Genomic DNA, 17,041 nt, shown 5'->3' on the forward strand with positions numbered 1-17,041 from the left:
GTGCCCCTTATGCAGCCTCCCTTGTGTAGCAGTGCCCCTTATGCAGGCCCCCCCCCTGTAGCAGTGTCCTTTATGCAGGCCCTCTTATTGCAGTGCAAGTACGTACTTACCTGAGTCACCGCCGTCCGGGATGTCCCTTTCACCTGCGCGCTGACTGGATCTAATATGATCCAGCAGGCGCGGCCGCACAGGATCCTCAGCGCGCGGGTGACGTCATGACGTCACCCACGCACTGCATGACTGGGAACACTGGTCTCTGCAGCGTTCCCAGCTCAAAAAGAAAAAAGGTAGGTCTTATTTTCGGGGTAGGGCTTATTTTAGACCGGGCTTCACAAGTAAGGGTAGGGCTTATTTTCAGGGTAGGTCTTATTATCGGGGAAACACGGTAGTATACAGAATTAAGTTTTTCTATTTTATAGGCATATATTTTATCACTTTGTATAATCCCTTTAGTGAGAGTTGCTTATTCTAGAACAGGGAGAACTGGCCAGATTGCCTGCAGCATTGTCAGAGTTCCCAATAAGGGAAGTGAGTCCAGCACAGTCACTAAACCGCATAGATGCTATCACATTGCTATTGTGCACTGAACCAGCTTGATCACCTGGGAACAGGACACATTACTTTTAATGTTTGTGTGATTAACTAATCCACCTACATAAGTGCACAGGTCTGAGTATTTTAAGTCACATATGGCACAGAGATGTGTAATGGACTCTGAAGACATCTGACATACACAAAGAATGATATGACTGCACTATAAATTTATTTGGTTATAATCAATTTTGCCATTGATTGTGTGTAACTATCAGCATGAAACAATTGATGGTTTTGCCCATCGATGATCAGCCCTGTTTTATTAGTCATCCCTGCTCTATGGGTCAGCTGGTCAATCAGATTTGGGGACGGGGCTTTGTGGTTAGTGTTGGGGGTGGGGCAGAACTATGATCCGTGTCCCGGCAGCATTTAGGGAAGAAGAAAAACAAACATTGGGAGGCTCTGTGCCATAAATGGCAGAGGACCATTGGCTCTCCACCATCGATGGCAAAACAATCGACCATCAGTGGTTACCCATCGATGCTTTGAAATCATTGATGGTCGGTGGCCATGCCTAGCCCAGACCACTAGACGTGGCCTTGCCAGGAGCCATCCATACCAGCAGGCGAAGGCACAATTTACAAGGGGTAATTCCAACCATGCTGCTGACATCTAAAGGGGAAAAGGGGATGTGTGGGGCCGATTCACACCACTGCAGGATTTCCCTTATGCAGTCCTAAAGCTGTGTCCTAATAGCTTCATTAAGTGGTTGTACCTCTCACAGTGAATTCTGGACTGAACAGAAAATACCAGTGTGCACAGAAATTAATAAACCCATGGAGTTGAACCAGGGCCGGCTCCAGGACTAATAGAACCCTGTGCCGGCCGAGTGCTCTGAGCTCCTTATCGCGCGCGGCTGAAATTGGGGACGTGACCTAATTACCATAGGCGACGCCTCCTTATGTGACATTATCTGAGGGGCGTGCCCGCATGGCACGCCTCCAAATAACATCAGGCTGGGGGGAGCCTCACTATCTTGGCTTTCCCCAGCCCTCTCACGGCACTGAATGGATGATGTGCGCATGCGCGCAGCATCCATTCAGACTCCGGGGTCCTCAACCCCCCGATCTGACCAGCCACGGGCCACGTGTCCCGCTGAAATCAGGATGCTGGGGAGTTTGCGCCCTCTATGGATGGCACCCCTGTTCGACCGCTCAGGTCGAACACCCCTAGAACCGGCTCTGAGTTGAACATATCTCAAATTTAATGGACTGAATGCAATAGTGCAGGAGGATCTACACCACCAACCTAACACGTGAGCTCGTTTCCAGGACTTGGGGCTAAAATGCTAAGGGGTCTATTTATAAGCAGTGTTAGGAGACAGAGTGAAAAGTGATAAGGTACCAGCCAATCAGCTCCCAACTGTAATTTTTCAAACACAGCCTGAGAGATGACAGTTAGGAGCTGATTGGCTGGCACCTTATCACTTTTCACTGTCTCCTAACACTGCTTAGTAAATAGACCTCTAATACTCTCAATAACAACAAAGTTACTAAATAGCCTAAACACAGTTCTGTTTTCTCCTCTGATGTATTTTTATCTGGGATTAGGTCTGTAATCCCTCTAATGCAGTTAGACCAGGGCTGTAGTGTCCTCGTTCACCATCAAAGGACGCCAGTCTGAGAATAAATGACCAATGTTAACCCTGAGAGTCTCATATCACATTCTCATACCATAGGCCCCAACTAAACTTTTCACATCTATCTATCTATCCATCTGTCTATCTATTTGCCGGATTCAAAGTCATACAGGGGGGACTGCGCATGTGCAGAACGGGTCCTGCGAGATTGCTTGCAGTGCCCCCTAAACCGCAGCCTTATTGACAAGGTGTTTGACAAAGCGGCACTAGGCAATGTTCCTGAAAAGAGAGCGTGATGTCCCTGTTTTCAGGGAGTGTCGAGGCCAATATCTGCGACTACCGGCAGTGTAGATGAGACAGCCAATCTGAGTAACCTTAAGGTGCCCACAGACATAGCAATGTGCTCACGATCAGCAGATGTGTACGATTTCCCTTGAAACTCTCCCCGGCAGCTCTGCACATGATCTGCACACAATTTGGTGTCCAATCTTCATACGATCTCTCCTGCATGCAGACTTTTCACTGTGTATTGTATCCTAGACTGTCAGATCTGCCCTACTGCACCGCAGATCTGACGATGCGATGTGCACCCAGCGGGTGATCACCATCGCGACCATCGGGGCTTGCGACCGGACCCTAAGGTTGGGTCTGGGCACTCGCAAGCCCCAGGGAGCTTTCTGCTCTGATGGAGCAGGAAGCTCCCTACTGACATCACTGATGATGTCACTGCTGCCACCCACAAAACGCCTACGTTTTGGAAACCCCCCCCCCTGTCCGCCCCTTTTGTAGTGAGCTCCGGAGAGAGCGCAGGGCTACCCATCGACCCGGTTGTGAGCACATCGGTGCTTGCGACCAGGTCTGAATGACCCCCACAGTCCTGCTGAAATAAATATATTACATGAAATTAATCAGCAGTAGAGATATATTTGGGTAACAAAACTGGTAATGCACAGTGCATTGTAGTAACCACATTTAGTAGGTATACTGTATACTAATTGCTTACGGCGGAGCTTCACACTGCTTGGTGAGCAGGAGGGTCAATATTTTTTATCTTTAATAAATGTGCTGTAAAAATTACACATCAAGCATAATTGACAAAGATTTGGGTTAATAGAGATTTGACTCACTGCAAGGAACGCACTGTTTAAACCTTTAGTAGGTTTACAGAATCTAGGCAGGTGAATCCCCTTTCACTTCTGCTGTCTGATCACCATACATATAGTAGAGGATGATAGATGAGAGAGCAGAGAGGCCCTGCCTGGGATGAAAGATAGTTGGAAATGCATTTCTGCTGTAGTGACAGTAACCACCAGTCTGTGCTGGCATCAGACGACAGTGCAGCACTAGACGGGGGAGGTCCGGATGAGAGAGCGCGAACAACGTGGTGTCTAGGAGCATGTGCAGTGGTCTATATGCAGGTATTGCAGTACTATTTCAATAACAAAGGATAAGGGAAAAGACGCTGGTAGATTACATCACCATCTCCCTGCATGGGTATTTGCTTCAGCGCTCATATTCCAATGGAGACCTGTCATGATGTGAACAAGCCCTCTAGGTAAAACAAACGTCATCTCCAGCAAACAAGGACGCAGCCATCTCCATTGGAATATGACTCCAATTGTCTCTCTGCTAGCTCTTGAGCTCCTGCATTGCAACATGCTGCAACATATTGGTACTAAATGGATACAATGATATCTCCTATAACTGTATGTATGCAGGATAAACCATCTGACAAAATGCTCCTTCAAGTATACTAGAATCTATGTAGATATTGTATGTTTATCTGTTATTTTTTCAAAATTAGAAGGAAGGTTTTTCTCGCATTATTTTCAGTAACAAGGGATGTTTTTTGAATGATCAATAATAGATATACAGTATATATTGTGTTGAATCTAACCACTTACAATAATCGCCTTTGTTTTAGCAAAAATTGGCAGTGAACTATAATGATTTCTATGTTTGTTTGTAATTATTGGTTGTATTTAAATATTATTGGAGGTTGAAAAATAATCTCTTCCGCCTTATATTCTAAAACTTAAAAAAATAAAAGTTAATTTGTAATCTATTCATCCAACAAAGAGTCTTCTTTTCTCTTCCTTCTCCTTACAGAACTTGCCCCTGCCTGCAGGCTGTTATATTTACCCCTATATCTTCATCTGGTGCAATGCTATCGAGTCAGTTTTCATTGTCTATTCTAGTCTCGAACTCGGCAACTCCTAAAAGCTGTTTTGAGATAAATCGCTACTGCCACTTATATCCGGGGGCAAACCAAGTACCTGTGAACGTCTAGAACTCTAAGGCAGTATGAGCTTCTGTAGGTGAAGGCCTCGTACTGGTTCTTGTGACTTATCTATTGTGAGTAATTTCATAGCGGGAGCCCATGGTTGTTGAGTGTAGGGACAATATTATGAGAGGCCAGAAAGGCCAGAGTATTTATTCAGCTCTGGAATTCTCTTAACTGAAGGCGTAACAAGTCAATCAAGTTTTTCAGCCTTAAATAAGTATTAATGAATAACTGGAAGAAAGCCCGGACATTTGCACACGCCACATTGAGTATTTTTTTGCAATCTGTTACATTGAGCACATGAATAATTATTGTGCGCGGATACTAGATGGACAGTCGGCTAATGACTGAAAGCAGATCACAAACAGATTTGTATTTTGCCGACAATCCACCTTTGCTATTCAGGCCCACAGTACTGATTGCAGGAGTCAGCGAGCCGGACACTTTGCACTGTAGCAACTGCGCAGAACTCAAAGGTTTACAGGAATATTAGCCCCATAATAAATTAAAAGTGTTTCTTGAAATAAATTTACTTTGAGTGTTAATGAAGGGTTATCAGAGGCCACGACTGCTGCTCTTTAATGGTGAGTGAGCACACTATAATACCCCTTTTCCACCTAAATTCCGGGTCTGACCCGGAGTTGGAACAAAGTTCCTATCCGGATCAGACCCGGAATTTTGCCGGCGCCGACTCGGGATATTCCCGAGTCAGCGCCGCTCACACCGCAGTCGGGTCTGCATAGACCCGGCTTTTGCGGAGTGAATGTGGTCGCTTGGAGATGACGTCATCTCCAAGCACCACTGAAGCCGGACCAATCGGCCGGCTAGCAGCGCACTCCAGGTCATCGTGACCCGGAGTGCGCTGTTCTCACAGCAGGGTTTCACGGGCTACACCCGTGTTAAACCCTGCTAGTTACCTGGGTTGGATTGCCGGGTCACTCGACCCGGCGATCCAACTCTCTCCCCTTTTACACCAGGGAGCTGTCCGGGTTAACCCTTCAAAAACCCGGGTTTTAACTCCGGTGTAAAAGGGGTATTACAGTGATCCAGTGCCCACTGGGGGAATGCAGTGATAGGGGCCCATATTTAGAGGTGTGGCCAGTCTCCAGAGGGGGTCTGGGCCCCTTTAAATATATACATATACTGTATATAGTAAATACTGCTAGTGCATGCATGATAATGTACCAGATTAATAACAGCAGTGCATTGTAGAAAATACACAATAGTCCTGTGCAGTATAATTCAACTGCACAGTCTGGAACCTGATCCCTAAAGAAGGGGGTGGACCCTCAGGCTCTGGGGCCCACCGGGGGTTTCTCCTGTACCCCTGTGGGCCAGTCCAACCCTGCAGTGATCTATCTGTAATAGACAGATGACAAATCTAATCACAGATAATTGGGTAAGAGCGCATACAGCTGTACACATGTGAGTAGGTGTGTGCTTGTGATAGGCTATTGTACAGATATGCCCTTATACACTATTGCTGCAGTTGTGCAAGCAGCTCTTCTCAGCATGCCAGGTTCTGTGCGGCTCGGCTTGCGCCAAGCATCTTTGCATTTTTTTCCCTTGAATGCGCCTTAGTGGCAACACAATGCGTCACACTCACAACTGCTTTACGAGACTGCACTTATAATATGTTGGTGCTATAGAAATAGAGATAATAGTAAAAATAAAACTGTTCAATAGACTCAGGGGGGAATTTATTTACCTGCAGTAAATTACTGCGGGTAATAACGGGAGGTAGCCTCGGACTGTAATCCCCAGGGCTATTCAAATTTGCCCGATAGCTGTGTTAACGCCCGTTTAATGAATGTGTTAATGCGCGTTAACACTGGTCATCGGGCGTTAACACACAGAATCCGTGTACAGTACAAGGTATTGTGTGTTAACTAACTGTTATCACCCAAAAGCGACCTGAAGAGAAATCTCTGATATGCTGGGCTAATAGAATAAGGGCCTGCATTCAATTAGCACCCATTAACTTAACGAGGCTAATTGAATTTCCCCCTCAGTCTGGAGATAATGCAGTTCATTATGATTGTCTTATGCTGGGCACACACTATACAATTATCTGTCAGATTTCTGTCCAATCTGGCTGGTTGGAATGAAAACCTGGTAATGTATGGGAGCAAATGACATTCGTCCATTTGTTCACAAACACTGGAAAACAGACTAGTGTACAAAGCATAGCACATATTCCTGGTGGCTAGTGTACAGAGTGAGCACATATTCCTGGTGGCTAGTGTACAGAGTGAGCACATATTCCTGGTGGCTAGTGTATAAAGCATAGCACATATTCCTGGTGGCTAGTGTACAGAGCGAGCACATATTCCTGGTAGCTAGTGTACAAAGCAAGTACATATTCCTGGTAGCTAGTGTACAGAGCGAGCACATATTTCTGGTGGCTAGTTTAGACAGCGAGCACATATTTTTGGTGGCTAGTGTACAGAGCGAGCACATATTTCTGGTAGCTAGTGTACAGAGCGAGCACATATTTCTGGTGGCTAGTGTACAGATCGAGCACATATTCCAGGTAACTAGTGTACAAAGCGAGCACATATTCATGGTGGCTAGTGTACAGAGCGAGCACATATTCCTGGTGGCTAGTGTACAGAGCGAGCGCATATTTCTGGTGGCTAGTGTACAGAGTGAGCACATATTTCTGGTGGCTAGTGTACAGAGCGAGCACATATTCCTGGTGGCTGGTTAGACTTCAGCCCTCCATTACATGTCCGCTACTAGAGGCTGTTTTACCACAGCCCTGTCGAATGCAGGAACTGAACTCTTTTCTGAATCCATTGTCATTGGCAGTGGCGTAACTAGGGCGGGGCGAGCAGGGTGCGTGCCCTGGGCGCTGTTGGACCGGCGGCACGGGGGGGGGGGGGGTGCCGCCGGCCACGGTACCGGCCCACCCGCCCCAGTTAGCCAGTGTAGCGCTGACCGCAATGAGTGCGGTCAGCGCTACACATTTACACAGGACCGGCGCTAGGCTTCCTGCGCCGGTCCTGTGCTGCACACCTGAGCCCGTTCCCTCCCCCTGAGTGCTTGCCCAATAGCGCTAGGAGGCGGGCTCAGGCTGTGCATAATACACGCATCGCCGCCAGTGAAGTCTGTTCTGGGCCTTCCACTAGATGGATTTGGATGAAAAGTTAAGAGGGGTGGCAATTGGTCTGGGATGCCTAATGGAGTGGCTGGGGTCCCGGTAGGACCTCACGGTGGAGTGCGCCGGACAGAACTTCCCGCTGTATGGATTTGGATAACATCACATAATAAAACTTAATAACTTGACTTGATAACTTAATAACTAAACTGACGATTTAAACCTGGGCTACTCCAGCTAGTATAATAATATGATACAGAACCAATCACACAGCTGTCACCTACCTGGTGGACCTACAGGCATCACACACCCAGCAATGCTCCTTCTTGTTGTAGCGGCTGCAGTTTTTGCACACAAAGAACTGGCAGTCCTTGCACTGGCGCTTACTGTTGAGTAGGAACTGGAAGGGCTGCAGGCAGTGTATGCAGAGAGTGCTGTTCACGTGACTCTGATTGGACAGGAGCTCTCTTTTACTGCTCTCCTTTCCCAGCTTTTCCTTCAGGTCCCTGCAAAATACAAAACGGAGTTTGAATTTGCAACAAATTAATCTACAGTAAATGGCAATGTACATCCTGGAAGGTGGATAAACCATGCAGCAATGCAAGGAGTGCAAATGCACCTCGCCGAGGCTGGTGGCTTACCATATGTTTGCAAATGGCCATAACTGAGATCTCTGCATTACTTTTATCATGTAGTCTATATTGCTGGCCCATTGTGGTGTGCTGTCTAGATTGAAACCTCCCCTACATGCACCTGTGATGGATCAATTGCTTGAGCAACCGCCATTCTGTGTATCATGATTAAAGAAATCCAGAAAACATGACCTGTTGTGGGTACTTGAGTAATAATGCTGTCCAGTATTTGTGGGCTACAGTACATGCATTGGGAGCAGGGGTGCATAAACAACTGAGGGGGCTCGTTTGCAGCGGGCCCCCTCCTCTGACCTGTGTGCCCCCCTTCTTACCTTGCTGCGGCTCATCCCTCCTCCTCCTCGGTGCCAACGTTCCAGGTATATTCGGGAAGATGGCGCATACGTAGAAAAGAGCAAAGGCTCTAGCACTGTGTTAGTGTCTTTGCTTTCACTGTGTTGTGCCATCTTCCTGAAGAAGCCACTGGGAAGATGGCACTGCGGAGGAGGGACCCACTTGCCAGAGCATGGTAAGTATACATTGATTGCAGGGTCTGCACACCCTGCATCCATTATAAATATGCCTATGACTTATACTTGCCTACCCTCCCGGAACAGCCGAGAGGCTCACGAAAATTGGACGGAGGCGGCCACCTGGAAAGGTGGACAAATCTCCCAGATTTAAGGCCACCTGAATGGGGACGCCTACATCCCCAGTTTAGTGGGCAGCACAGGCGTCCAATAACGCGAATCGCATCAAATCTCCGTCCCCCTCTCTACAATGCTGGTAATCTTGGCATTGCAAAGTGCAGCGTGGGGCCACAATGGATCATCGTTATTCCTCTCTTTCGCTTTTGCTCCCAAGTCTGCACCAGCCCTGTGTGTAAGTTTAATAAAACAGACCTCACTTTATATTACTATTATTGACACACGTCCAGGGCCGTAACCAGGGTAGTGCGACCAGTGCCATGGCACAGGGTACCGCAGGGCAGGGGGCACTGTTTGGGCCTGTCAATTTTCCTGTTTATTATCACTCTCACTTGTAGCTTCCTCTTCTTTTATCCCCAGCATCTCCTGGCCTCCCCTATCTCTTCCCTGGCCCTTCCCCATGAGGCCATGGCCCTTTTTCAGGTGCACTATCTTATGTCCCTATTTAAAAAAATAGGGGGGGCGCCAATACTCTCTCTGGCGCAGGGCACCCAAAAGTCTAGTTACGGCTCTGCACTTACCCATAACAGCACCTGCATTTGCACAAAAGTAGGTGCATGAGTTTAGAAAATGACATTTGCACTCTAAGTGACTTTTTCCTACAGCAATGTGGTGCTGGCACTGTCTTCGAGGCATCACTAGAATGAATCACTGTGCTCTCACTGCACTTATCTAGAAGTGTTTGCTTTTGGGGTTTGGGCGAGGTGGAGCAGGCACAATGTTTGGCTAGTAGGACGAGTTCTCTGGTGAGGTATCATTTCAGGGTTTCCATATATTATCCATTTTAAACTGAGCACATATAAAATTCATTCGCTGTCTATTTGTACCTAAGTAATAGAGATTGTCAATAATCTGCCATACTGGTGTTAGACTAATGGGTCCTACTCCTAGCAAGGAATTGAAGTGGGGCCCCTAATAAGGTAAATGCTGTACTGGTAGCACAGTAACAATTTACACGCATGTAATCAAAAGGTGAAAATCTATAACTCAAGATGTTTTTCTTCCTAGACAAGTGTCTGTTTTCTGGGAAACGTAACATCAAAGCTGTATGATTTCTAGTGCTACTTTCATGTATCTATAATAAAGAGATGACCGGAAAAGGCATCCTGTAACTCTATCACTGTATATGCAATTATATTACATTTACATTGCCATATAAGTCACCCATTGTTTGAATCTTACATTATGCTAATTCACTCACTTAACTACTAACTATAGAAATAACCACACGGACACCTATGTGGAATTATAAGAGGGCACAGCCGAAATGTATTGATCAATTTGTAATTAGAAAGATGGTGGCAGTAAAAAAGCAGTGCTCCAAGGCCACAGCCCGGCAAATAGATTTGACTAAATAAATAAGAGGCGGATGCCCACCTGACGGAAACTAGCCTGAGGTAGAACCATTCCCCTTAATTGGCACAGCATTGACCTCTCCCTAAGATGATGGCCCGGTCCCCCCCTAAGGGGAATGATCAACTCGCCGCTATCAAAAGGCAAATGCTACCCAGGCACTCGTACGCTATAATAGGCCGCCTAGGACCACTGCTTCCCGCCAGGCTGCACCTCCACCTGTTGGAAGGAAATATTTAAAATTGCATAGTCCAACAACATTTTCAAGAATTGCACACAAGACAGCTTAGACGGGCAGGTGGGCGAGTGGGGTTCCAGAACTGGAAAAGAGGAAGATGGCTCCTCTTCCAGAATACTTATAATGAATAGTAAAGGCCCTGCTCTCTATCGCTGCCATAGGCTATTATTTTGATGGACACATTCCTGGCTACGCCCCCACCTCTCATTTAACCCCTGGTGAACTAGCAATATTCCATCACTAAACAGGGTGCTTATCTTTCCTCATACTTATTCAAGTATTCGGATCTATTTATATAATCTGTGTCATAATGGGCAGCAAAATAAAATATGCCAGTGATAGTGCCCAGGTTGTACAACATCTATTATACCACTGGAATGCACTGCAAAATAATCAATTTAAAAACTGCAGTACCCCCCTCCCCCACCTGCACCCCAGGAGGTTGGTACATGAGCAATAACTATCTGCCCCCAAACACTGGCCCAGCTTCCATACACCGTGCACCTGCCCTAATTCCAATACATCACATATATTATATGATAGAAATAGCTGGCACCTAGAAGATAATAGCTACAATCTGATTGGTTGCTATGGGCAACATCTCCACTTCTAAAAACTCTCACTTTAGTAAATATACCCCTGAAAGTATAGTAGAACAGCTTGATGTTAGGTCCGCAGATAATATTCCATTTTAGTAAATCCACCTTAGGCCTGGGCTGGGCAGCACTCCTTAAGTGCAGCACCAAAGACTCCCTCCACACTATAATGAATGCATGACCAGCATGGCTGCCGGTACCAGGTGCCAGAATATCATTATATACAATACTTCTTAGATTACTCACTCGAGCCTCTCTTCCTCCTTCTTGCGCAGACTAATGTCTCTCTGGACGACCTCCCATACATGTTTAGCTTCATCGTCGCTCAGCTTGGATAAGTCCAGCTTCCTTCCCATGGCGGTCCCCTAATTGTGTCTAAAATGCAGGGACAGGGTTTCTGTAGGAACAAAACCAAGAAGACAGCTTTTAGTGATAACCACCTATAAAATAAATCTAAGTTCAGTAAGTAAAAATACACACACACAGGGTGCCGCCAATCAATTACGTATATATATATATATATATATATATATATACACACACAGTATGTATATATATATATATATTGTGAATTCTGATATGATTTGGATCTTTGCAGCAGGAACAAGAGAGGTAACGGGTAACTGAACACGCTTGTTTGTTATCTGTGTATCACATGGCACATACATAGTTACAGATAACTGCAAATTCTGACCTAGATGACTTATGTAATGTCACATGATTCTTTTTTTTTTGACTGGAGATAAGAAATTATAAATTACTAGGAAAAAAAATAGCAAAAACAGGAAATGGGCTGATGGAGTAAGCATTTATGAGGGTATATAATTACTAATTATATACTATATCATGGTGAAGGATGGTGTGGCCGCAGCAGGGTAAACTTGAAGAGGTTAAATGACATAGATACAATTCCTCCATAATATTTATGGCATTTCTCTCTGTCAGGGGCTCTGATTCTTTTTGCTCATAACGAGCGTGAGGACAGCTCACAGTGAATCCTGTGCCCAAGCAGTCAGCTGATGGTCATACCACGGGGGGGCTGACGTCTGACGAGACCATGTGCCCATAACAGCCCAGCTTCAATCAATAGTCTTATTGTCAGTTTAAATGATGTGTATTAAAAGCAATGTGATTTTCATGTACTGTCTTTGTCTAACAGACCTCGAGGCCCACAGGTCTCCAAATGTGGGTACTTTGCCCTCATCTTTAACCTCTGTGCTGCCTGAGGATGTGCTATGTACAGAAAAACAGTCTCATATAAGGGATGAATTATGGGAATGTCAGAATGTATCATTTGTTTCCATAGGGATATTTGTTTTAGCAAAGTTATTAAAGTTTACTTACTCAGTTAGACTGTAAATGTTTCCCACAATGAGTAAGGAGCATATTAATCACAATCTGCATCTCAGATGCAGATGGGATGTGATAATATCATACTTGCCGACATTCAGCTCCCTCCTTCCGGGAGGGAGCTGAATGCCTGCATACTGGGGGGGGGAGGGGGGGCGTGGCCAGACACTGATGCCGGATTGGGGGCGGGGCCGCATGATTGCGTCATCGTGGCCCTGCCCCCTCTTCACAATGCCAAAATTAAAGGCATTGTGAGGCAGGGGGCGGGGCAGCGATGACGCTATTCAGCACGAATTGCGTCATTGCCCCCCGCCGCTGCGGGGATTTCTATTAGTGGACGGGAGGGGGGCAGGCGGCAGCCGGGAGGCTTGCCTGCCTTTCCGGGGGGTCGGGAGCGGCACCCGATATTAGGGATGCTCCCGACCAAATCGGGAGGGTAGGCAAACCTGGATAATATCTCCCAAATTCACAATGCGATATTTGAATACATCACAAGGATGGACTGAGCGTGCGAGAAAGCTCTGTCCCTGCGAATCCACTTCACACACTTCTCAGGGTATTGTATGTAAAAGATACCCTGAGAGTGTGACCGCGCATGTATGCACCGTGGGTATCAACTCCCCTCTCCCCATCGCGATCACTATACTGGTTACCCTGATATACACACATAACAATACACAGGTCACACCTGATACACAATGATAGCAATACACAGGTCACACTGATATCACACACCTGATTCACAATGATAACAATACACAGGTCACACTGATATCACACACCTGATACACAATGATAACAATACATAGGTCACACTGATATCACACACCTGATACACACTGATAACAATACACAGGTCACACCTGATACACAATGATAGCAATACACAGGTCACACTGATATCACACACCTGATACACAATGATAACAATACACAGGTCACACTGATATCACACACCTGATACACACTGATAACAATACACAGGTCACACCTGATACACAATGATAGCAATACACAGGTCACACTGATATCACACACCTGATACACAATGATAATACCCAGGTCACACTGATATCACACATCTGATACACAATGATAACAATACATAGGTCACACTGATATCACACACCTGATACACAATGATAACAATACACAGGTCACACTGATATCACACACCTGATACACAATGATAACAATACATAGGTCACACTGATATCACACATCTGATACACACTGATAACAATACACAGGTCACACTGATATCACACACCTGATACACAATGATAACAATACATAGGTCACACTGATATCACACACCTGATACACAATGATAACAATACACAGGTCACACTGATATCACACACCTGATACACACTGATAACAATACACAGGTCACACTGATATCACACACCTGATTCACAATGATAACAATACCCAGGTCACACTGATATCACACACCTGATACACAATGATAACAATACACAGGTCACACTGATATCACACACTTGATACACAAAGATAACAATACACAGGTCACACTGATATCACACACCTGATACACAATGATAACAATACACAGGTCACACTGATATCACACACCTGATACACAATGATAACAATACACAGGTCACACTGATATTACACACAATGATAACAATACACAGGTCACACTGATATCACACACCTGATACACACTGATAACAATACCCAGGTCACACTGATATCACACACCTGATACACACTGATAACAATACACAGGTCACACTGATATCACACACCTGATACACACTGATAACAATACACAGGTCACACTGATATCACACACCTGATGCACACTGATAACAATACACAGGTCACACTGATATCACACACCTGATACACAATGATAACAATACCCAGGTCACACTGATATCACACACCTGATACACAATGATAACAATACACAGGTCACACTGATATCACACATCTGATACACAATGATAACAATACACAGGTCACACTGATATCACACACCTGATACACAATGATAACAATACACAGGTCACACTGATATCACACACCTGATACACAATGATAACAATACATAGGTCACACTGATATCACACATCTGATACACAATGATAACAATACACAGGTCACACTGATATCACACACCTGATACACAATGATAACAATACACAGGTTACACTATCACACACCTGATACACAATGATAACAATACCCAGGTCACACTGATATCACACACCTGATACACACTGATAACAATACCCAGGTCACACTGATATCACACACCTGATACACAATGATAACAATACCCAGGTCACACTGATATCACACACCTGATACACAATGATAACAATACTCAGGTCACACTGATATCACACACCTGATACACAATGATAACAATACACAGGTCACACTGATATCACACACCTGATACACACTGATAACAATACACAGGTCACACTATCACACACCTGACACACAATGATAACAATACACAGGTCACACTGATATAGAACACCTGATACACAATGATAACAATACCCAGGTCACACTGATATCACACACCTGATACACAATGATAACAATACCCAGGTCACACTGATATCACACACCTGATACACAATGATAACTATACACAGGTCACACTGATATCACACACCTGATACACACTGATAACAATACACAGGTCACACTATCACACACCTGATACACAATGATAACAATACACAGGTCACACTGATATAGAACACCTGATACACAATGATAACAATACACAGGTCACACTGATATCACACATCTGATACACAATGATAACAATACACAGGTCACACTGATATCACACACCTGATACACAATGATAACAATACACAGGTTACACTATCACACACCTGATACACAATGATAACAATACCCAGGTCACACTGATATCACACACCTGATACACACTGATAACAATACCCAGGTCACACTGATATCACACACCTGATACACAATGATAACAATACACAGGTCACACTGATATCACACACCTGATACACAATGATAACAATACTCAGGTCACACTGATATCACACACCTGATACACAATGATAACAATACACAGGTCACACTGATATCACACACCTGATACACACTGATAACAATACACAGGTCACACTATCACACACCTGACACACAATGATAACAATACACAGGTCACACTGATATAGAACACCTGATACACAATGATAACAATACCCAGGTCACACTGATATCACACACCTGATACACAATGATAACAATACCCAGGTCACACTGATATCACACACCTGATACACAATGATAACTATACACAGGTCACACTGATATCACACACCTGATACACACTGATAACAATACACAGGTCACACTGTCACACACCTGATACACAATGATAACAATACACAGGTCACACTGATATAGAACACCTGATACACAATGATAACAATACACAGGTCACACTGATATCACACATCTGATACACAATGATAACAATACACAGGTCACACTGATATCACACACCTGATACACAATGATAACAATACACAGGTTACACTATCACACACCTGATACACAATGATAACAATACACAGGTCACACTGATATCACACACCTGATACACACTAATAACAATACCCAGGTCACACTGATATCACACACCTGATACACAATGATAACAATACACAGGTCACACTGATATCACACACCTGATACACAATGATAACAATACCCAGGTCACACTGATATCACACACCTGATACACAATGATAACAATACACAGGTCACACTGATATCACACACCTGATACACACTGATAACAATACACAGGTCACACTATCACACACCTGACACACAATGATAACAATACACAGGTCACACTGATATAGAACACCTGATACACAATGATAACAATACACAGGTCACACTGATATCACACACCTGATTCACACTGATAACAATACCCAGGTCACACTGATATGATACACGTGACACACAGGCCCGGCGACAGGGGGGACTACGAGCACAGCCGTACCAGGCCCCGAAATTCTAGGGACCCCGGAGGGGCCCAGAATAAACCCAGCTGTAACAGCTGCCTGCTCTGCTACAGTCATGTATGGTCCATTACCGGCTCAGTGGCATCATGTCCGGCGGTGCATTGCACCTGGGGCCTGTGGTAATAAGGGGGCCTGTGGTAATAAGGGGACCCGCAGCGGTATTGACAGCAGTACTGTACACTGCCATCGTCCGTAACCTCCCCTCCCGTCTCCTCCCCTCTATTCTCCTCCTCTCCTCCCTGAAGCTGCTGTTGCCGGGGGCCTGACGTCATAATGTAGTGACCGGCCCTGGCGCAAAGGGTATGCGGACCTGATGTCCTCTGTTACTGCATCGGCCAGGGGAAGATGCTGTACATAGGAGTGAAAGGTAAGGTTGAAGCTGCATACACAACGATTTAGTAAATGAACGATTTTCGTAAATTTTTTAAGGGAAAAATGAACGAAAATCGTTTACTAAAATCGTTCATATACTAAATGTAATTAACGATTTTTGTGAACTACAAACAATTTTTGCATATTCCCTTACTGAAAA

The 17,041-nt window shown here is 45.0% G+C and overlaps 1 protein-coding gene across 7 annotated transcripts in view; it reads right to left on the bottom strand.

The window, feature by feature from the left end:
* Positions 1–17,041, bottom strand: part of MLPH (melanophilin) — a 91,489-nt gene that overhangs the window by 59,266 nt on the left and 15,182 nt on the right. For 6 of the 7 annotated variants that reach the window (XM_088467744.1, XM_088467740.1, XM_088467741.1 and 3 more), the window contains exons 2-3: positions 11,327–11,477; positions 7,842–8,063 (exon numbers count right to left, since the gene is read on the bottom strand). In XM_088467744.1, coding sequence (XP_088323870.1) covers positions 7,842–8,063; positions 11,327–11,436 — 332 coding nt within the window. In that variant the 5' untranslated portion in view covers positions 11,437–11,477. Of the gene's footprint in view, positions 1–7,841; positions 8,064–11,326; positions 11,478–11,920; positions 11,941–17,041 lie in introns of those variants that run through there. The other variant, XM_088467739.1, reaches the window with a different exon arrangement.

This window comes from Taudactylus pleione, unplaced genomic scaffold (assembly GCF_031769625.1).
Source record: "Taudactylus pleione unplaced genomic scaffold, aTauple2 ptg000074l, whole genome shotgun sequence".
Classification (NCBI taxonomy): Eukaryota; Metazoa; Chordata; class Amphibia; order Anura; family Myobatrachidae; genus Taudactylus; species Taudactylus pleione.